Genomic DNA, 24,223 nt, shown 5'->3' with positions numbered 1-24,223 from the left:
TTTAAAAAATGGGGGTCCTCCTAACCGAACGAGCAGGCATTGAATCAAAGAGCAAAAAAGGCACGACACGGAAACCGGTACGTCTCATTATGACGGCTGCCATCTTGATGAGCAACGACTGGGCTAACAAGCAATCATCTCTCACAGTGCTGCTGTTCACAAGCCCCGGCTGCAGTGTTTCTACTGGCTCAGATGAAGACAATGTTGTATGCAAGGAACTAAGGGAAAGACAGGGTCTTTGAAAAGCAGTCCATGGCGTACTCGTAAAAAAAAAACACGCTGCTCGTTCCGGGCCTCCCACACGTTTGGTACGCTGGCTTCTGCCTGAGGAACAGATCAACATCTATGAATATTTACTTGCAAGGGGGAAAAAGTATTTTTCACCCAAGATAAAATGAAATGTCAAATACATTTCAGTCATGCCTTTCCACACCGCTGGATTTTTTTCTGGTTGAAAGTATTACAAATGGGATGTTTATCGCTGCCTGAAATCTCTTCATAACTCTTTTCCTTTTTCTTTCTCCTTTGTTTTCTATTAGATTTTTTTTTTTTCCCCCTTCCCCAGCCACATTTGTAGCAGCGCGGGTTCTTGTTTTATTTAGAACATTGCTGCATGAAAGTACAACAGGAGGAACAACAGAAACTAAACCTACAGCTTCAGCGTTCTTCTGTCATAGGTAATTACCACTCCGGAGCTGCGGAGAGAGACGTGCACTCTCTGATCTGTGGTCTGAGCTCCCGTCCTGATGTGGCCATGCAAGCACATAATGTAATGCCTGATGATGCCCTGCGTGAAAGATGCCGAGCTAAGACTGTTCTGGTGCTGGGGGAAGTGTAAGGGAACGGATGTGAGAGGCCATCTATTGATCAAACTCCTCGCCATGCCCCTACTTCACCACTGCTAATCAGTGATCTCTGGGTTTACTGGACGAGACCCACAAGAACAACATCCATCAAAACCTAATGGAGGCCCTTTCCCACTTTTCCTCCATCTCAGTTTAGCTCTCCTTTCTCCCTCTGCTCTCTCTCTCTCTCTCTCTCTCTCTCTCTCTCTCTCTCTCTCTCTCTCTCTCCTTCTCTATCTCTCTCCTTCTCTCTCTCTCTCTCTCTCTCTCTCTCTCTCTCTCTCTCTCTCTCTCTCTTCTCTCTCTCTCTCTCTCTCTCTCTCTCTCTCTCTCTCTCTCTCTCTCTGTCTGTCTCCCTCTAACTACCTCTCTATTTCCATTAGATCTGAGGCCAATAAGGTTTGAGGCTGACCCATTTTCAGAGCGTGGAAAAAAAAATGACCTCGGGAAAAGAACTAAAATACTTCCCATCACACCTTAATAATGTTCGTTTTTTAGATGATGTTGTCTTTTGTGGCAGCCATTTTGAGCCAAATCATAAATAAAATAAACGATATAAAGATAAATAAAAGAAGAATAATAATAAAACAAAACACGAAAACACATGAAATACCCCTGGCAGCACCCACCTTGTGCTGTTTCGCTGAATGTAGTCTGCCTCTTGCTGTGGCTGTTGTAGTTCAGTCTGAGTTCCTGGCTGTAGTCTGGGAGCGTTTCCCTGGACGTGTACGACTTTGCCCTGCGGCGGCCGTCCTCGCTCTCGTCCGACGAGCTGGTGTAGGCCATTTCCATCTCGTGGCGGGCCTTCGACAGTGGCTGGTACGGTTTGGAATCCATCTCTTCCATGTCCGAAGAGGTCTAGCGAAAGTGCTCATTCACTCATATCTTTCCTCTATGGTGAGCACAAGGGAATCTGAACAGCCGAGAGAGAGAGAGAGAGAGAGAGAGAGAGAGAGATGGGATAAGATGGAGAAAGGAAGAGAGGGGAAGAGAAAAAGAGAGAAAGACATTGTTTAAATGTTTATCTAGATACTTTAAACGTTGCGGTTTGTAGTGATGTTCCTCTGACAGGTGCGTTTTTTTTCTGTGTTTATTAATTCATGACAATGGCCCAGCTAGGGCCGATTCACAAGATCTTCAGCCCCATCGGCATTATCAAAGCACCTCTTTTTGCCTCATTTGCATTTCACTAAAGGGACTCTTATTACTCTGCGGAGCTGGATAGATAGATGTGCCCTGCTACAGGTTGAGATCTGCATTAATCTGAACACAGTGAATCCTTCATGTCAGGCAGCAGCCGTTCTAACTGCCCTCTGGAGCAAGGCTTTCTTTTTTTTTGCTTTGGTGAGCAAAAGAACCTTCCGGTGCCTTTGTTAACATTCTATGGAACGTCCCTCCACTTGTGAATAATGATTAATCTCGTCGCCTGAAACAATATCTGAAAAATATATTCTCCATTAATATTAGCCGCTATCACGTTCCTCTCTACCACAGGCCATTAGAAACCGTTTCGGGGGCAGCGGAAAAATGCTGCTAAATAGCACTTGAGATGGGGCTCGTTTCTCATCTAGACAAAGTATGGCGGCGTTGACCTCTTCAGAAGGTCCTGGAAAACTATATATCAAGCCAACTGTAGCCGGCCAGTTCGATACAGTGGAGGTGCATTCGACTAATCACACGTGTTTGTTCGGAGACACACTTACAACTGACCTTTCCGCAATGCACTTGATACTTTTATTCTGCATAACACACACTGCCCAGTGCAAGTCCGCCCCATTGGATGCGGTTAGCAAGCCGGAAAAAAAGAGTCTGCATTTCCCTAAATATACCCCTGCTGATTTTTTTTCATCATACTCGATATGAATACTAATTACTTTTTTTTTCCGTGGCATACTGAACTCTCTCAATGGGCAACTGACGAATTAGAAATAATTTGAGACAACCACGGCAATCAAAGTCTTCTTAATGTGCTCCCTTGCTTGCCTCTGCTGTTGCAAGACCATTGCAAGTCTGTACCCCAGAACTGTCTAGTTGACTAATTGGGTGTTAGACTTTTGTATGGCCCATTAGCAAGATGAGAGAAAATAAGTTCAATTTCACTGCCTATGCACAGCTGAAGCAAGTCATGCCTTAGGCGTTTATCATATCTGCTATTGAGTTCGTTTTTTCTGTTTATGTACTTTTTTCCTCCCACAAGTCAGACTTATGGTAGATATAATGCTCTAGCGAGCTGGTGACACCTCTATTCTTGTGCTGACTACTGCCATGCATTACAAAAACAACACAGTGGACAAAGAACAAAATGGACAAACAACAAAATGGACAAACAACACAATGGACAAACAACAAAATGGACAAACAACAAAATGGACAGAGGTTACTCTTAAATGGCACCATACTATACCATATATGCTGTTCATGCGAAGGGATGAAGCTGCTGACACCTAGGCTGGGTGAAGCTAGCTTGGATTTTGACCGGCAGCCCAGGCTGAAAACCTGCACATCTATCTCCTCTGTTCCCTGCCAGAACCTTTGGCTCCAATCACAAACTAGCTTATCCAAAAGATGGTTTGATTGGTCGAAGGATTATCCAAGCGTACAGAGTCATGATTTGAACGATCCCGCCCCTCCTCCCGTGCAGTTGAAATAAAGCGCAGACTCCCCAGACTAATGTTCAATCAAAGATTGAGCTTAGTATGGTGATAGCCAGACTAGGTGAGATCTCTATTATTGTTCTGACTACTGCCATGCATTACAAAAACAACAGCACAATGGACAAACAACAAAATGGACAGTTGCTACTCTTAAATGACACCATACTATCTGCTATTCATGCCCAGGGATTCCCCCTCATTGCCCATGGACAATTCAACTGATTCAATTTAACCAACAAACTCATTTAATTTTGTTGTAATGGCATATGTCTTAAATTCATGTGCATATAAAGTGATCTGTGTTGCACTTTGTGCATGAAAAATGTACAGTATAAATAAACACTTCCTTGCCGATTTCAAGGTGAAATGGATACACATTAAACATGAGCTGGGAATGCACAGAGCCAAAGCACAAACCTGGGCCTGCTGTTGTAAAATTTACCATGGCCTGTTACACACGCGGGTCTGGCTCTGGTTAAGGGCTGCAAGGCGGCTCCAGGCGTTAGCCTTTGGCTCGCTCTCTGGTGCCATGCTTTTCCACAAGCCTTGCGCTGTGAAGTATGCATGCGTGTTAGCCTCTGCTGCCTGGCCGTGCCATGAGAGGGTCATTAGCTTGCACAGGAACATGCTAACCAACCCTCTGTGCTAATCCGTCGGCTTAGGCAAAAGAGCCATCCTCGGGCATAAAGTGCCGCAGAACAAAGACCAGAGCATCAACATCCCCAGCTACTTCAGGTCGAGAGATTAAAAAAAAGAGAGATATAGCAAGATTTAACAAGCAGAGCACAAAAACATATTGCTGAACTTTTGTTCCGAGTGCAAATCATGTCAAATGCATTCATTTGTAAACTGATTGTAACCATCTGAGTTTCTTTTTTTTCTTTTAACTCTTAACAGGCTAACCATCAAAAGCAGCAGAGGGCCAAATGGCAACCCTCTGAACAAAAGGTTCAGCCTCAATACATGTTTTTGCTTTATGCTTAATGCTTTAAAAGGATAATAGTGAACTGGAGTTAATTGATTAATCTCTTCCCAGCAAATGGCTTTGAACAACACCTCCAAGAGATCAATAGGAGAATCCCATTTCCTTCCTTGTGTATATCAAGCGCGATTAAAGGACCATTAACAACCCATGTCATATTTAAAGCTGTTTTTCCCCGTTTCTACAATGCAAATCCTCAGTATGCTACCCTGTTAGTAAAGCAAAGTGAACACAATGTAATGTAGTAAACAGTTTAAAATCATAACCGCGCCAACTTTAGTACTAATGAGTTTAGCGGTGTAAACATCTGAATAGTTATGACGATGCCTAATTATCATGTGAATGAAAATTAATAAAATAACGCCGTAATGATGAGAAAAAAAATCAAATTGTATAACCCTCTAGACACTGACACAACCCTGGCATTGCCAGAGGCGTAACCCCACACACATGCAAATTGAATTTCATTTTTAAAACATCCACAAGGTTTCATTCTTTCAGATTCTGGTGGCATCTTGTTATGAGCACACTGGGATATGGATCCCCCCTCCCATCAACAGCCCACCCTCAGCCCACTCCCTGCCCCCCCCCCCCCCCCCCCCCCCCCCTAACTGCCGATCCCCACCCATGTTCTTACCCCCCCCACACACACACCCCTTAACTGCCTACCCCCACCCACGTTCTTACCCATTGCCCCTCCCCAGCCTCCCCTTCCCTACCCTGTGGAGGTCGGAGCCCTCTGAGGCCTGTTCCTTTAATGCCTATAAGCTGTCTTGACTGAGGTTATTCCCTCTAATTCTGCCCCACCGTGGGGTGCCCATTAGGTGTCTTGATTTCCCATTTTGATGTAACACCCATCAGCTTGTTCCTGGAGGCAAACTCATTTCGAATGTTGCTAAGCCATCCTTGCGCCTTGCAACTCCTCAAGCTAGGCTGGTAGTCTCTGCAATACGATGCTCACCCTGTCTGCCTCTCTCTCCCTTTCTCTTTCGCACTCTCTCTCTCTCACTCGCTCTCTCGCTCTCTGTGAAGTGAAAATCACAGACATGGCACATTTATATAAGCACTGCTAGATCCAATCTCGGAATAAGACAACCCTAAATATAAAACGAAACGTCCCCCCCCCTTTTATCAGAGAATAAAGAGAGGATTTCTAAATGGATACGGTGCGGGCGGTTGGTTGGCATCATTGACAAGTTGGTATTGACAGCCTGACCGGGCATGTCATGCATAAGAGACGCACCGCTGTGGTGATCTGAAGACAAGGCTGATATATTTAGACACCCAGCTCCTCAGGAGCAGCCACAGATGTGAGATGCATCTCTCTCGTAAACACAAACCTGAGGGACAAGAGCGAGCGCTTCTACGATCGTCCATTTTGGGTCAGTTTGACGGAGTTGAAATGCAAAACTGTGCCGGAGATGAATGTACTTTAAGATGGCAGTAATAGAGCTCAGCCATGCGGATCTCCGAGACCTATTCTGCGAGAGGCAAATGAATGCATTTATTAATTGTTATTATGATGAGACTCACAGCGCACTGCTCACAGCCAACGAGTCTTTGGGAGTGCGTGCCCACCGATAGCACAGACAAAAGTCACAAATGACATTTCCACACAAATTGCTTTCCAATTTACAGACGCTACAGGGCTCCCGTACGTTCCACAAGCACGGCAAATGAGAGAAACGCGCTCTAAGATCGCATACATCCAACGCATGGAACTAATTTTGTGGCCTGGCTGCTATATGATCCATCAGTTTAATTAATGCAACTGTCTGCTGCCTGGCTTTATTTATTCAACTTGGCCCATGCCTTTGAACGCTTGAAAACAAGTAAAACCCAGAGGAGTAGAGACTGCAAAGGTGTGGGCTTTCAAAGCACATCAATCCATAATGTTTCCCTGCCGTTTTATTTATGCCACGAAAAAAAATCAATGGGGGTTACACAATGAAAATGGTTGAGGGGCGATATCTGGAACCTGGGCAGGGGGCTGGGGCTGGGCCGTACCGCTCCTTCACACCTCGTTTCCAGTGCCCTTGCCTCCGCAAAGCCTTCAACAAACTAATTATGAAGTCTTAACTTGTTTTTAACTCGCCTCTGATTTCCCACAAGGGCACTGGTGGAAAAGAAAGATAACATGGCCCAGACAGCTGTGAGAATTCCTCGTGTCACATCAATTAGATTTGACCGGACTATTAATAAGCGCTCTGTTGCAGCACGCCAAGAAGACAAACACATCCTTGCCGCAAAACCCAACAGTAGAGGAGAAGGACACACAGACACAGACACACGCACACAGACACACACACACACACACATACACACACACACACACACACACACAGACACACACACACACATACACACACACACACACACGCACACACACACACACTGCACATAGACACACACACACACACACACACACACACACACACACACACACACACAGACACACACACACACACACAGACACACAAACACACACTGCACATAGACACACACACACTCCTCAATCCGCCATTATGTTGGTGTCGTAATGAAAGACGGAAGCATCTGACAGCTTCATCATCCCTCCTTTTCTGCATGTGTAACTGCAGAGGACCTATGCTGGCATGCTTTATGTTCTACTTAGGGGGGTGATGAATAGGCATGTACCAGTGGCTGCACTTAAGGCAGATTTATGCTCCCGGCCTGGCGGTATATTTCATACGCAGGAACTTGAGTGTCAAAAAAAACCGGCAGAAAGGAGAGGGAAAAGAGAGAGGCGGAAAAGAAAGCGAACAGACGAGAGGACAGAAACGTGTGGGAGAAAAAAGGAGGGTGGAGGGAGGAAGAGAGGGGGGGGGGCTGGCATTTCAAGGATAACGTTCACACTTTTTGAACTCGGTGACACTTAATTTACAGCGTGGCAGATGACTGTGGAAAATGGAGAAGCTCTTTTAGAAAGAGTCCAGCGGCAAGCCGAGCGAGCGAGAAACCGACACCTGTTGTTGAGTCACTGGCTTGACTCCGTGGGGGGTCAGGGCAGCCCAAGAGCGCACGGTGTTGTTTATTTGTGTGTTATTGTCTTCACATGACGACAGTGCGTGGGGAAAAAAAACAACAACAAAAAAAACCAGCCAGATGTTCAGATGATGAATGGGAAGAAAGCAAGTGATAATAATCTAGGGAAGTCATTAGCCAGGCATATGTTTGTAAGTCTTTGTTTTTGTTTGCAGGAAGCACCACAATGAGGCTGCCATCCGCACCTCAGATGCCACTGTTGGGAGACACATCTCAGGATGACACACACATATGCCACATTGCACATGTGGTATGTGGTGCCTTTTCCCACACGCTGTGGCCGGGTTTTTCATAACCTGTTTGAAATGACAGTAAAAGCCTCCAAAATGCAGCGGTCAGCTGTTGTCAAAATGACACAATGTTGACTATTTTTATTTTGAGGGGACCCGAGGAGTGAGAGACAAGGACCACGAATGCTTCCGATGACGGGACCTGGGTACTGTACTGTATGTCAGCTTGCAGCAATGCTATGCCAATCCCGTCACTTTTACATGGGCCCAAGCTGTCACACTGCTGGAGGAATAGACTGGCAAGATTTAAGACAACACCAATGTCATACTGGTTTATTTAATATATACAGTATATATATATATATTTCCAATTTATTGTATTATCAAATACCAGAGAGGGAAAACACACACACACACACACACACACACAGGCAGGCACGCGCACCGCGCACACACACACACACACACACACACACACACACACACACACACACACCACACACACACACACACACACACACACACACACACACACACACACACACACACAGGCAGGCACGCGCACACACACACACACACACACACACACACACACACACAGCTGGCCAACAATCCCGAACGAAGAAATGAAACATTTCCTGCCGAAGCTCAGAGACAATTATGTTCCAGCTCTCCTGCTGAGAGATGCTTCTTACCGCAGCCAGAAGCGGCAGCTAAAATGGGTAGACATGACTGCGGAGTATAAAACACTGCCATTGGCCAGCGCTAACACTAAGGCTATCCCAGCCCCTGTGAAATTACACAACTAATTTAGGCACTAAACATGACTGAAGGTTTTTAAAGCAATTATCGCAGCAGGTTTAACACCTAAACTAAATTTATAGAACTTTAAAGAGTATGCAACCAGGGACGGATCATTAAGCTAGAGGATATTTGATGCAACACTGTTCAGAGTCGGCCATCACTACTGCATTCTAATTCCACGCAGCTGCAACATTCACACATGATTGCAGAACTGTATGGCACAATGCAACACCAGTGAAAGTAAACTGAAATGAAAATATGCTTTCAAAATGAACTGGGTCTTGATCTATAAATCACGTGTTGACTATTAATGATTGGACATCCATCTCTTACTGGAACAAAACTATTGTAAACCATATGGATATTGTATAGACACAACAAATACAGTATTATGTACCACATTACTGCTTAGTCTAACATACTGCTTTTTGTCAGATTGAACAAGGGCCATTGGTATCCATTGGTTGCCAGATTTGTGGTTAGCTTGCTTCTTTGACTTAATTTGGGCAGGGGCTTCTTAAAATATGTTTTTACCTTGGATTTTGGCACAAGGGACTATAACGTATGTAATAGTCATTACGTAACATATGTAATGTACAGTATGGTTGTATATTGCTTTCTACTCTCATTGAAGTAGGCATCATTGTATAGAAATGTTACTGGTGGTGGTGATATCAAATGTAACATTATTCCCTTTCTTTTGCAGAGATACCTACAATTTCTCCAGATACAGACTTATTCAGTGCCAGTAAGGACTATTTCTCCAGGAAAACAACCAGTGCTGCATGATTCTTGATGCTCCAACGAACTGGCACTCCCGTAAAACAGGCAGTAATACTGTACCGTTGGACACTGAATTCTCCCAACTAACATCTTTCCAGGAGATGGAGTTGAACACAGTTTCTATCTGTGTGTGCTGTGGAACTGTGCAAACACATTGCTTGTTTTGGTATAGGATTTGTGATGGTTAGTTTCAAGCGTGTTTGTTTTGTATGGTTTTCCTGTTTTCCATGCCAGCTGAAATCCAGTAAATCCGTAGAGAAATATCGAAAGAGCACATAGTTCTCTGTTCTTCTTCTCGGGCGATATGAATTCATGTATGTTCTTTTTGCCTTTTGGATGAAATAAATGTTTTTGCGCAGGAAGGGTAGCAATCACCACTCCTGTAAAAGAGTGAAAAAAAGGATCCATTTCCTAGTGCCTTTGAGAATGTGCAAATGCCACAGAAAAGCACGGAGACTGAGAGACTTTCATGTCAGTAATGTGTGCATGTGTGTGTGTGTGTGTGTGTGTGTGTGTGCGTGCGCGCATGTGTGTGTGTGTTTCTTTGCCGTCCCTCTGATGGCTGGTTAATAAGCAAGCTGTTGCCGCAGTTAGTCCAACACAACAGCCCAAGCATGTGACAAGGCCATTTCAAACTTGGCCTGCCTAACAGCCCCGACGCCTGCCATGACGAGCCTAACAAACAAAACAGGCTTTTTAATTAATATTATCTTTTTTTGGTGTATTGGGGACACCGAGGAGCCAAACTCTGGGTCCTTGCTCTCGAGGGAAGAGGAGGCAAATTAATCGTTGAAAGCTGCTGTTTCTGCGGCTGCTGCTATAGCCCAGTTGCTTCAAGCAGCAAGTGATGTGGCAATCCCTTCTTGCTGTCTGGATTTTCACAGCTGGTCGGGCCCGTAATCTCCGGACGCAAAAAAAAAAAGAAGGAAAAAAAAAAGCCCAGGCGACAGCCAAACAACAATCAGATTAGATGTCAATATGGCATGCATCACTCTCACACCAATCCCTCTCCCTCTCTCACCCTCCGCTCACACGTGTCAGCGTATCGAACACATGTTGCAGAACGGATTAAAAAAAGAGAGAGAGACGCTCACGATACGACGGGTAGAGAGGGGTGTGATCATTTCATGGTTCGGATACAAATAACCTTGTTTTTAACCTCTGTATATGCATTTCGTCATTCAGACATTGCAGCCGGGCCAATGCTGTCCCCCGTCCCCCCCCCCCTCCAGAAACCGAGGTTATGAGGTTAATAGGCACATGTGCAGGGCAAATTGTATGTGTCCGGTGAGCTGATGTCGCTCATATTTCTAGCAGCGGCGGAATGTATGCATGAAATCTGGCAGAGTAATCACAGAGTCCTGTGTGAATAGTGTGGAAATTCAGGGAGGGGGAAGAAGATGGAAGATGATAGAGAGAGAGGGCAGAGAAAAAGAAACAGAGCTAGAGAGAGAAAGAGAGGGCAAGAGAGAGAGGTGGAAGGAGAGAAATAAATAAAGAAAGAGCATTAAGGGAGAGGGAGGGAGGAATGGAGGGAGAGAGAGAAAGAAAGAGAGGAGAAGAGAGAAGCAGCCAGAGGTGTGCTATCACAAATCCTTGCAGTGTGAGAAATAACTTTGATCGAGTCCTACCAGTTGCCGAGATTGTTTGGGTGTTGGACCGAATCTAAATTTCAGCACATGAAAGAAATATACACAGGAGTTCAGGGTTATTATTAGCAAACAAACAAAGAGAAAAAAATACAATAAGAAATCAGAACCCAAACAGTGTGCACATTCACCCATTTTTGATCAGGTCCAAAGTAGAGCACATACCACTAAGCACATTCGATGGAAACCAGCATATCTGGTCAGTCAGCATCCTATAAGAGTCAAGTTGGTATGGACCAGTAAGTCACTATCAAAGGTGACTTCCATTTTCCCATACAGGCCCTGTGCTCCTGACCCTCGTACGGACCTCTCTGCCTCACCAGGCTTCTCCTCCGCCTTCACTGCCCTCTCTCAATTGTGTGAGACCAAAATGCTGATTTCAGCTACTTGTCGTTCACACCAAGCCCCTGGATTCAATTGCCCCCCATCCCCCCCTCCCCCCTTTCCACCAGGCTCATTGCCCTGTGAGAACGAAGATACCGTGCACAGCTTACCTTGCAACACTCACCACCTCACAATCAACACCTACAGATTATAAAGGCAGTACAGTCAATATGAACAGTGCATCTTCCATTGGCTTTTCTGATGCTATGCCGCAAGAGATGATTACGAAACACAGTGTATGTACACATGACCGGAGATACAAATGGGATATTATTGAGCATTTTCACCCCCATCTCTTGCAGTCACATTCCATCATACGCTCATTTGTAAATTCATGATCTGGAGAATACAATTCATCTGGTCCCATAGTGTGAATTACTTTATCATAGACTCAGTAGATACTATGAATATGTTCCCTACCGAGTCTAATCTTTTTAGATATCTAATATTTAAGACAGCCTCTTAAGGCGGTCTTAACTTAACCCTCATAGGCTACCCATTTTATATAAAGCTGCCAATTAGCTTCTACTGCGGAAAGTCTCCAAGTCTCCAAAATTGATAAGTCAAGGTCCTTGAAATACTGAATGAAGGGGATGATCTATATGATACTGTTACACACTGAGCATGGGATTTCTAAGGAAATATTCCACTGTATGCAAAGGTACCTGACTCAAGATGCTGACCTTGACTTGCAATTCAGACTTTAATCTGAAAAACTGACAAGCGTAAGAGAATCAAACAGTGACATGCGAAGAAAACATGTGTGCTAGGAGAAGCCTGCGTTGTTATTACACCGCCAAGTGACTCAGAATATTGTCAGTCAGTCCACATGTACCGTGTCAGTTTGACATTCACACTTCATCTTCCCAGCTGGATGCAAGAATTGAAAACATATTTGCCCTTCATTTCTCGCTGGGTACGGCTTTTCATCAGCACAAGAAACATGTACAGCATGCCCCCCTCTCCACCCCCTCCCCTTATTCCCACTATACAACATTTTCACCAAAAAAAAAGAGCAAGATATGAAAGTAAGACCTCTGGTCAAGGATCCCCTACTGAATAACATTTAAATTCATCAAGTGTACTGTAAATCCATCTTCTAACCACATCCATCTAGGCATCTACAGCTTTCTGTTGCTTTCTTTACAGTAGGTCAATGCAGCAGTTAAATCTGTGAAACAATTAGACCTTCGTTTGTTGGCCTCACAAATGCAATAGATTTGCTTCTGTTGCAGCTGCCTCCTCTCCCAGTTCTTCTGACGCACACAGCCAAAGTTGTATGTATTGCAGTCATGGGCGATTTATGTCCCGATACGTTCGGACGGAAACAAAAATTGATTTCTCCTCTCTGAGATTTTGTTCGTGGGCGACTTGATTAATACCTGATTTCAGTCCGAGCTACAGGTCCTGGCAGATGCCAGGCTGCTGTGTTTGCACTTCATCAAACAGATGCTGTTGTAATGTGTGCGAGGGCGTGCCATTTATCCTCTTTACGCGTCCGCTTCGCTGCGGCCCCCTGTCTACAGGACAACTGGGAGTCACTCGCCAACATTAACGCTTATAGGGGGAGAGAGAGAGATTCTCTGACCCCCCCCAAACAGTCACTATCGTTGTACTTCCTGTTCCTTTTCACGATCCAAGCCCATAAATATGGAGCACTAAAAGGGCACATGGGCCCGGAGGTGAGCGGCTGCTAAGCTACTTCTGGCCTGGGTGGGAGAGAGAGAGAGAAAAAAAAAAAGAAAAGCTGTGTGTGACCTTGGAGACCCTAGGTTGTCTGCCTTGCGCAATGTCCCACGCGGTACCTGGAAGCGGTGGCAGGCAGGCAGGCGGGCGGGCGGGCAGGCAGACAGCTGTGGACCGAGACAGCTGGTTCACCACTAGCAGCGAGGAAGCCTCCAGCACTGACAACATCAGACTCATCAGGCCAGGCTGGGCAGGACACTGACTGACTGACTGACTGACTGACTGACTGACGCAGGGAAAGGACACAAACACGTCCCCTTCCTCCCACCACCACCACCATCATCAAAGCCTCAGCTATCTGCTTTCCAGCAACGGGATTGATTGATTATGTTAACAGCTGCTACCATCTATCCTGACTTTGGATCTGAATGAACAACAACACAGTTAGTGGCACTAGATGCTACACACTGCATACCTCATAATTACATCCATTATGTGTGTTTTAGCATCATTTTTTGAGTTGAGTCACACATAAACATACAGTACTATATATATATGCCCCAGCTCACTAACATGTATTAGCTAATGTACCATATCTAAGGTCTAGGTTCTTGCCCCTGAGTGATTCCAATGTGCCACTGCTGGTAAGATCTAGATGCGCCCTCCCTCATATTATCATTCTGATAAATATTTACACGGGCATTTCTGGACTCCTTTGAAGGTAGATGCAATATAAAGTAATGGATGCTCCAAGCAAGGTTCTTCAAATATTCTCTTTTGCCTTTCCTAACTAAACCGTGGGATGAGCGGCGGCATGACACTATTACGTCCTTTTTGGATAATGCACTAACAGAGAGCAGGGGAAAATCTGACTTAACAGCAACATTTATCTCATGGCATAGAGTAAATATGTATATTATAGTGTGTTTTGCTTTTATCCTGGGGGATTTTCTGTCTGAACTAACTGATCCTCATGAGTGAGATAAGGGTCATTACGAAATATCATGACGGAATAACAAATAAACATCCTAATGGTTCAGCCCCAGACTTCCCATGGACATTGTCCCATTAAAGTGAAATAAATTCTGCAAACACAGCCATAACAATACCAAGGCCAAGGCCATCTGAACAGAAAGTCTCTCTCTACTTCTCTCTATCCCTCCATCTCTCTCTCTCTCTCTCTCCTTCTCTCTCTCAATCTCTTTACAAATTAGTATCCTAATATCAGGAAGAGAGAAGCAGCACAGGGTGCCTCGCTGGCGCTAGTAGCAGATGAGAGAGCACCCGTGTGTGTGCGTCTGGGGAAAGCTGCTGAGTAATTGTGTTTTCTGCTGCGCTCATAAGATAGTAATTTGCAGGAGGGAAGCCTGCGGGACGAAGGGAGCCTTTTAAAAACGTGCCTGCTGCTTAGGCAGGGAGGCTGTTCAGTCGGCTTACACCCGGAGGGAGCCCGCATGCCACTGTGGCGGAAAGGCACTAGCTGTTACCGGCGCCGCGCGGCGTGGCTAAGTGACATGTGACACGACCGCCGCCGCCGCCGTCACTCCCGCCGCTGCAGAGGCCATGATGTTGACATGGTCATCTAGACATGCGCCGGCGAGACCGGAGTCAGCGCACAGGACAGACAGCGAGGGGAGCACCAAATCCCACATACAGAGACTTAAGAGAGGAAACAACCACAACAAGAGACCCTGAAAAATAGCGCTCATAGGCAGGGATTATAGAAACGGTTCTCAAAGAAACAAAAATGAAAACTGGACACAAACTAAATTTTGGGGTGAATGTAATGGAAAACAGGAACAAAATGAATTTCACTTGTTCCAGAGAGCTTTAAATAACTGATTAATAATGATGTTTATTGTTCCAACTGAGTATTATTTATAAGTCAGTAGGCCTGGAATATCAGTGTTCCCCAGACCATTTTTATTAGCTAAATTTAGTCCGATTTTATGAATCGATGACTCCACTATAGGCTAGTATTTGGCCTTGCCTATCCAACACTAATATCTGTCACCTTTTCCAAATAAATTACTGACACATAGTGTAAAACAACTAATAAGTTAGGCTTTTGCAAGGCTTAAAGAAATAAAATGTCTGTGCCTGAAGTTAGGCAATCTCATAATTAAATAGGCTATTTGTCCCTTTTCAAATATCATATTATATAGGCTATTTACCTAATTACAAATCTCGGCCCATGCCTCAACTCAGGCACAGTGCTTTTCACAGGTAGCCTTGCCCTTGATGGGCTTGTTTTGCAGAAAAAGCTAGGCTGTCATCTGCCATAAATCAGGGCATTGTAAGGGCAATGTCATTTTTAAAGGAATGTTATCAACCGTTATTCTGTAACGCTCTAACCGGTTAACCGGAGTAGAGGCCTTGGAACACTGAAATGAGACCGTAAAAATAATGCTTTGTTTTTTTTTTCTTTTTTCTAAAAGAACTGAAACAAAAATCATTCTGTTTTTAGAGTCAAACGCCATAAAGTCAAAAGTGCACCATGTGGCAAGAGAAGAGACACAATATATACAGTAATAAAAACAAAATAAACATCAAGCAGTTATTCGGCAAGATCTAAAGAAGAGATGGTGGGGAAGGAAATCAAGGGAATACACTCATTTTTTTGAAAGGATGGCAGGTAACAAAGTTAAAGAAATAAAAGCACTCATTTTGGAAGGTTACGGCCAGGAAGAAAAGAGAGAGAGAGAGTGGCTGAGAGTGGACAGACCCTGTGCCACAAGCCTGTCACTCATAAACTGAGGAGGCTTAAATAATGCAGCCACTGGCAACAAAACAGGATCTGGTTGCAGTGTGGGAAGAGGCAACAGAATTGAAGGAATATCGGGGGGTTCCACGGGATCATTCAGAACGATTCTTCTAAGACGCAAGTTGATAAATAATTCACAAGCATGAGACCTGCAGTAGTACCACACGCATGTCTGAGTGGTGAAAGATACTGACATTTATCATACAAAGGCGCACAAACACACTCACACTCACGCAGGTTTATGTGCTTAGGTCATTTATACCATTTCACCTCTGTATTGTCATAACCTCTTAAATTCTAAGTGTGTAAGCCTGTAAGTATTTACCCTCTGGTCTATAAACCAGATAAGCCTGCAGTTCACATGAACACATTTTTACAGACACGCACACGCAGAAGTACTCACTGTACACACACACACATACTGTATTACACACTCACACACACACACACACACGCACACATACACTCACACACACACTCACGCACACACGCACGCACACACGCGCACACATGCGCACACACACACGCACACACAGGCACACACACACACGCACACACAGGCACACACACACACACACACAAAGATTTGTCACAAAAAACACCACACACACACACACACAAAGATTTGTCACAAAAAAACACCAGTGTGCTATTCATAGATTTTTAGTCAATTAGCGACAATGACTCGTCCCCAAATGGCCATTATGGTAGTCTTTCGTCTCAAGGGAGAGCTAGCAAATCCATGCGTGGCTCCATGTGTTGACCCTAGCTCTCCCATAACGGAGCGCTGAAGCTCTGCATATATCAAGTCTACTTGTGCCTCCCTACAAGTTATTCAACCATGCTGGTTTGACATCACAATTGCACTAAAAGCACTTATGGCTGAGCAATGGTCATGTTGCAGTGTTTCCCGCAGAATGCTCTGATATTATGTTGGGAGGACCTCGCTTGGACCATCTACCCCTCTGGAGGAAAATCTATCTGTATCAATCTGATACAGTTTGAGGACAAATTCATGTTATGGTTCTTCATTTATGATTATATGTATGTAGATTTTTGCGTTGTAACATATGATGTGCCTTGGTAATTTAACCATAAACTCACTGGTGGTATAGGTAGGCCTATGAATAGTGAGGATGCCACAAATTATCACATCTACAGTACAAAGTATGGTTAAGGAGTTTAACAGTTCGGAAATGGTCAAGAGGAAACAAATGACTATTAGCCTCGGCTTATACATTGATTTTGCAAAGTTTCTTCAGCTATGAGGTTACTGTAATACAGGGGGGCAGTTGGTGTTCATATGGTTTTGTTTCTTTTAACTTGCATAAAACACTGTCCTGCAGCCTATACACAATGCGGCTTATATGCTGGAAATTACTGTAAGTAAGATATAGATGAGACTCGCAGGTGATCATGAAATCTTGCTGATTTTTGGTAAATGTAAAGACGTTGTCAAACTATTAAAAATCAATTAAAAGGGGAAAAATGATTCATAGTGAAATTTTGCTGTGATTATCACGATTAATTTCTTCCACACAATCAAGCTTTTAATAATGGTGAGGATATAATCATGGAATTAATGTAGCTTTAACAAGGAATTGAATTGAAGCCAATAGATTTCTAATAAATCGGGCGTTGACTGGCTGGAAAGGCATAATTCTCATGCACTAAAAGAAGCAATAACAAGGTTCATGATATTGAAAAGAAATTGGAAATTTGAAAAGTAGACACAGAGGGAGAGAGAAACCAAGTACAGTACATTCAGATGGAAGAGAGGCAGAGAGAAAAAGAGAGAACTGTTGCCCAATGTTTTGGCTGGATGTAGAGTGTTATTTAGCCCCTGCGTTATCTAGCCTCTTGTTAGCAGGTCAAAAGTGATGCCAATGGCTGCTTTAGGTTGTCTAGTCTATTTTGATACCACGGGTCATCAGCCTCACCCATGTATCTGAGCACTATTTTGAGGTGCAGCACAAACTCAGTGCTTAGCGCTTTAAAGAAGGCGCCTCCTATAGAGACATTATTTAGCCTTGATGGGTCTTTCTGGATTGCAACGGAGTGCCACACTGATTCACCAGCTGTGCCGCGGTCTCTCAGAGCAGTTTTTAATCCAAATACAACCCACCTCACGCTGGGACCCACGTCAGGGGGAGAGAGAGAGACCCAGTTTGTGCTCAGCTATTGGGACATAAAACTGCCATTTGCAGGTTAAGTAGTAGCAGTACATGAGGAGGAGTACTGTGGTTAACAAGGGTTAATAAAAAGCAAGCAGTCCACACTGCAGCTAATCCCTCTTCTAAATAGAAATACAGTAACCCTTAGTCACCGGTGCTACTGTACATATTTTCAGGGTAGTCTTTATTAAAGCCGCCAGAGGCTTTTACAGCCAGGAACCATTAAAATTTACATATCAAGAGCACAATTTGCTTTGTTGGGGTTGGCCGCCATCATGGCAAACTGAGCACATTTTATTATTCAAAAACTATAATCCGAATTTGGCTGGGGGAAAAGAAACAAATGGAAAAAAAGAAACATATTTATTATTGCCACACTCTGCCAAGCTGCCAGGTGTTGGACATGCCTTCAAGAGTGGCACTTGGACCTCTGACGAATGACAGGTAGATGAACTCATAGGTGTTTTGGCGTAGGGGGTCCGATTGCCCGTCCAACTCCAGAGTGCCAAAAAGGGCCAGGAGTGGCCAGGGTTATTTTCGCAGACAGGGGGTTGTGAACATTGCTTAAGCCCTGACAGGTTGGACTGGTTGCTGCTGCACCACTAAGCCTGGGATGATGGCTGGCCAGAGGTAAAAATAGAGGTATCTGGTGCACCCTTGAAAAAGAGGGTTCTTAATCTTAGTCCCCACTGGCAAACACTACAAACCAAGCACCAATTAGAATCAAGTGGGTTTTGGCACCACACCTTCGACTAGAATAGTCATCGACGCCAATGAAGAGGCTGCATCATACTACAGTATTGGAGTGCAAGTGAGAGGGCCTATTTGAAGTGCTGCCTTTCAAAAGCATTGAGTTGGGAGATTTAATCTGTTTTTTTTGTGTGAAAGTTTCAGAATAAAAGGTGACTTGGCAAGGACAGATTAAGGATTTCTTTCCCCCACTGTTTTGTTCTATTAAGGGTCCACTAACTGATAACAAAATGAGTAGATACTAGACAGCATTAGAATGCAAAGGCTGCCCACAGAGATTTGGCAAAGGGCCCTCATTTAGTATGTGACAAAGATAGGAATGGCCCACATGGCAGATGACATTTGACACTGGCATTTGACAGATGACATTTCTTATTTCAGTTATGAAGACTAAATCCCAACAGGAAGCTAGCTACCTGCTATGACTATGTGAATGAGGTGGGAGTACTTTGTAAGCACTTCACATCAGCGTTAGTCAGCCGTGTGATTGCGAGGTTCTTAGAACAACTGGCGGAAAGGGTTTGATACATATTAAAAGAACGCCAGATTCCAGTGCCACAAAAACACAAAAAAGCGGGTTATACTGCACAGATCAGCTTTAAAGCTTTGCAGTTCATGTGACGCAATGTCAAGAGGACAAGCCAATGTACAAGTGGAGCCAACTAATAAAAAGGAGACCTCAGGGGTGCTGGATAAAACATGGAAGAAATATCCCGATTGCCATGAAAAATGCAGTTTTAATACCCAACTAGACCAGCGGGGTGTACAGTTCGGTTAGTGAGCTATGTCTGGGATGCTGCTGAAAATTAATGGGTCTTTCGACGAGCAGATCCTGCGTGGAAATTTCCCATTAGTGAAGATGACGAGATGATGAGCAAGCTTCTGATTGCCACTGGCTGATAAAAGATAAAGATGGATGGACACAGTGACCTGATTAAGCGTCCGCTCGCCTGAGGAAGACGGTTGAGGACTGGAGGCTTTTTCTTTCTCTCTCCCCCCTAATACCTGTTCTGCTTCACAGCCACGCAGGTATACAGCTGCAGCTCAGTGACAAACACCAATGAAGCACGATCTGCATTATCTCTCTCAGGCACAAAATGAAGGCAGTGGCAGTGCATGCATTGCAGCAGCACAAGAAAGAATGTGTTTTCCTGAAATTGTGACACTGAAATAGATCGTCTGACGGCAAGAGCCAAGCTTCTGAAACACATCAGTGTATGGATTTTTATCTGGTAGATATATGGTGTCTTGAAACCACCTGGCAAGCTCAGAGCCGAGCCGTGTAGGGTCACAAGCTGCCACAGTGGTCCCAAAAAGCCAATAATTTGCACTGCCATTTTGGAAATGCTAGATCTATCGGGATGAGGAATGATAAAGCCTTGTGTGGGAGATACGCTATTCCATTCCAAATCATGAGGGGCGGGACACCAGTCGTATCATTCAGCGTGTAGGGCACGAACAAACAAGAGAAAGGTGAATGAATTTCCGCACACATTTACAAGTGATGAAGGCGGAACACTCACTGCGTGTGGGGACAACTCTCTTTCTTTTTTGTTGCTTTGCTGTCAGGCCTGCAGTCCACAAAACTCCAGTAAATTTGAAATATTTCAGGAGCGGCTGTGCTTATGATCCATCGGCCTCTCGTGAAAGCCAACAAGGTGACACAGCAGCGAAACAAACAACCAAACAAAACGTCAAGAGGAACCACAGAAGACTTTTCTCTCATCCCTCGGACACTCCTACTCAATAATTCCCACACAACACAACACAACGTAAGGCTGGTGTTTGTGGCCTGCATGTTCCCACAGTGCTAATCCCCCCCCCCCCACCCCCAAGTGCAGACACTTTACATTGGAGAGAAGCCAAGGAGGTGTCAACCGCTCACTCAAACCGCCTCAGGGACTCTTGGGACCTGCCACCGCGGAGTGTACATTTGTTATCACACTGAATCGAGGGCACACGCATACACCGCTCAAAGAGAGAGAAAGAGAGACAGAGAGAGAGAGAGAGAGAGGGAGAGAAAGAAATAGAGAGAGTACACAGCTGCTATGGCTGTTTGGCAACAACAGTTGTTTAGGGCAAAGTCAGTGGCACTGTTCTTCCTCGAAAGCCAGCATGGAAAATGTAGTATATCATATGTAACGCTCCTCAATACAGAGCGAGGTAGCACTAAGCACACATCCACTGGCTTCCAAGGCTTTTTCTGTTATCTGTTAGCTACCATATATTTCCTACCTACTCAATCCAACGACAACAGTCAACAGCATCGTTTATTGTGTAGGTGTTTCATTGTGCACAAACACAGATGCCTGTCTATCAAACATCAGTGACAGATTGCCTGCTGGTTTATGAAAATTAATTATAATGCACGGAGAGATGAGTTTCAGTTAGTGTCTGAGGAACCATTGTGCTTTGTTGACGAGAGGAGTTGGCCAAAGCAGGTTTCATGGGCAGGTAGACTTGCAGTGATTCATATCATCATTCGACTGTAAGGGACAGCTACGGCACATGAGTTATGGACCCGGAGCAATACTCACTGAGGCTGGGAAAACAACAGCTTCAACCACCTCTCAGAGGCTTATAGCTGGCTGGCTGGCTGGCTGCATGCTGTAATATCAGTGGGCATGACAATGCATGATGCCTTTGAAAAGAACGAAGCAGACATGGAAGAGCATATGCACGCACTCACACACACACACACAAACACACACACACGCACACACGTAGACCTAAGCATATGCATGCCGCGCGCGCGCGCGCACACACACACACACACACACACACACACACACACACACACACACACACCAACAGTCAACCAACAGTACGTCCATTTAAATAACAACTGTAAATGGATTAAATGAATCACAGTGCCGCTGTATGTCAGTTGTGTGAGAATTGAGCTCCCCCTGGCTTGCTGCTGCAGGCAGAGAGAGAGACACACAGGCTGAGATGGAAGCTGAAATCAGTAGCCTACTATAACACAGAAGTCCGACACCCCTCTATTCCGAAGTCAGCATCATGCTGCACGTTAGATTAAGCCAAAAACAACATGGGATCACCATGCCCTTTGTGAACCCATCAAAAACAGTCCTTTGAGGAAGTCTATCCCAAGGTAGATTCGAGGCTCAGATGGATTCATAGCATAGCCTACATTACCTGTTTTGATTAGACATATCATAAATTGTCAAAAGGGCATCACACAGTAGGGGCCATCTTCGCAACAGTGTATTGATAAATTGTTAACATTAAATGAGTAGCCTACGCTATTAATTAATACGGCCGTGTCAAATGTATAGGCTACCGGCAAGACCCATAATGACACTGCTGATGCTATTCAGTTGAGTAGGCTATATTATCATATGTGCTTTTAATAGACTAATTATCGGTTGGAAATCATATGTTTACAATGACATATTGCTCAACATTAAACACTGTAGGCTAGTTAATAAGGAATATTACATCTAGTCTAGTTTGCCAAGTTTCCAATGCGTTGTTCAACGGATTTCTCACGGGGCTTTCACTGTAAGTGATCATATTTTATAGTAGGCTAAACCTTTATGGACTGATGGCCAGAGCAGTTTGTGCCCCCATCTATTTGACAATTCACAGACATAGCATGTCAGGCACATTTGTCATTTGCAAGAAAGCAAATCCAACCCAAGAGAAAATCGATATTACAACCTGTATAAACACTCATTCTTTTTTTTCTCACGTTGCGAACACACCTCGAACATGGAATGTTATACGCTACATAGCTGCACCTTTGGTTAAAATACTGCTCGCCGGCAAAAAAACATTGTTACACTACTTCTTACATATTTCGAAAACGACAAAAAGCAATATTTTTGTGTATTGTGCACATGGTAATTGCCCACCTAGATGGACAGTCGGCACACGAACGAGTAGCCCAGTCTAGTTTATTCACTTGTCGTGTACACTTCTGTCACCTGCCCTCAAGATGAATGTAACATGTAACATAGAAGTAGCCTAATTAAGGCGCGAAAAGGCACGGGACAAATGCGTTCACGAGGCATTGCAGAAGTCAAACGGTAACATACACACATTCGAAGGAAACGTCGTATATTTCAGATGTGTTATCGTTTAAGATGGACCATGACCTTTTTAGAATAGGTACTGCTATAACACTCTATATTTAAATGCCACATAGTTATCTTATCACAAAGCACGGCTTTCCAGGTGTGAGTGTAGCGTTACGCATGTGAGGTAAAGACAGCAACAAAATGAGAAATAATTCATTTCAACACATGTGGGCTATGTACGTCGGCATCCTGAAACAACTGTTACCTTTCCGATTTGCTGCCATAACAGGTTAGTCCCATTCCATTTCGTCCAGACAGGCTCAGTTATTAAAACCATGTAAATCCCTTAGCCTTAATTTCTATTTTTTTTGTATTATCCCTCTTGGTGGGCAGACGCGAGTCGTAGGCTACATCTAGCGACCTAGCTCCGTCAGATATCTAGTGATTTTGAGACGCGGCAACGAAATAGAGCAAGTGGCACTTCGTGAAAGAAGTGAGAGGGCATGTATTCAAGCGATATGCTCTCTTCCAGAGAGCCACGGATAAACCGCAAATCTTGCTGTTGCGGAGACAGGCTCCCATACTCGCTATATCAGCATCTCTGGAATATACCAAGGGGTTGTGGCAAAGGGGGTGTGGCAGCGGAGACAGCGACTGAATGTATATTTCTAACCGGCTTGGATGATGCGGGTAAAACTCAGCAAATTGACGGTAGCCTAACACAGACTAACAAAAATACTCATCAACATTGAATAAGAGAACACACTTAGACCTATCATATGTTCAGAAGCAGATAGCCTAGTTGATAATGTTCCATGGAAACATCCAAACATTTTTCTTCTGCTGGTCCGTGAGTAGGTTACCTCCAGCTGTGTGCGATGTGAATTCTTCTCCTATCCCGTAATTAGAAAGACTATTAGAAATACTCAGGAAGAGGCCCACGCTCATTTTATTGTCTTAACTGAAAAACATTGAAGTCAGTTATAATGTAATTAATAATGGTGTAAAGCGGTCCTTAAAGTGTCATTTGTGTAGGCCTATTTGTAGGCTATAGGCTACTCTAACCAATAGGCTTGAGGATGATAATCTACCACTTTAGCAGGCTATAGCCTCAGAAAATCTAATGTTGTGATCTGTAGCTCTTAGACCTAAAACATGCTTTATCCTGACCTACAGATTATGTCAGTATTACTGTCACTTGAGAGTATCCTACTAAACCATAGTTCTCCATAGTCCAAGGCTCCAAGCAGTCCAGTCATTTCCAAAAAGAGTCTACACGTGTAAAACTTATTCTTGACACCATTGGTATAGGCCTACTGAAAACTACACTTTATATTTTTTGGTCAGAGTCAAGGTTATCGGCAGACATGACTCATGCGTGAGGGAAAACCCTGAAAAATACATGAAAC

At 44.2% G+C, this 24,223-nt stretch overlaps 1 protein-coding gene across 1 annotated transcript in view; it reads right to left on the bottom strand.

Annotated features, from left to right (window-relative positions):
• The window catches only part of LOC134068481 (teneurin-1-like), a 263,996-nt gene extending 240,813 nt beyond the window's left edge, over window positions 1–23,183 (bottom strand). Inside the window, exons 1-2 of the mRNA XM_062524127.1 lie at window positions 23,080–23,183; window positions 1,475–1,758 (exon numbers count right to left, since the gene is read on the bottom strand). Of these exons, the coding sequence (XP_062380111.1) occupies window positions 1,475–1,691 (217 nt within the window). The 5' untranslated portion in view covers window positions 1,692–1,758; window positions 23,080–23,183. The remainder of the gene's footprint in view (window positions 1–1,474; window positions 1,759–23,079) is intronic.
• Between the last annotated feature and the right edge of the window lie 1,040 nt (window positions 23,184–24,223).

The sequence above is a fragment of the Sardina pilchardus genome, chromosome 21 (genome assembly GCF_963854185.1).
Source record: "Sardina pilchardus chromosome 21, fSarPil1.1, whole genome shotgun sequence".
NCBI lineage: Eukaryota > Metazoa > Chordata > Actinopteri > Clupeiformes > Clupeidae > Sardina > Sardina pilchardus.
The sequence above is the reverse complement of the archived record's forward strand: the minus strand, read 5'-3'. Positions and strand labels throughout refer to the sequence as shown.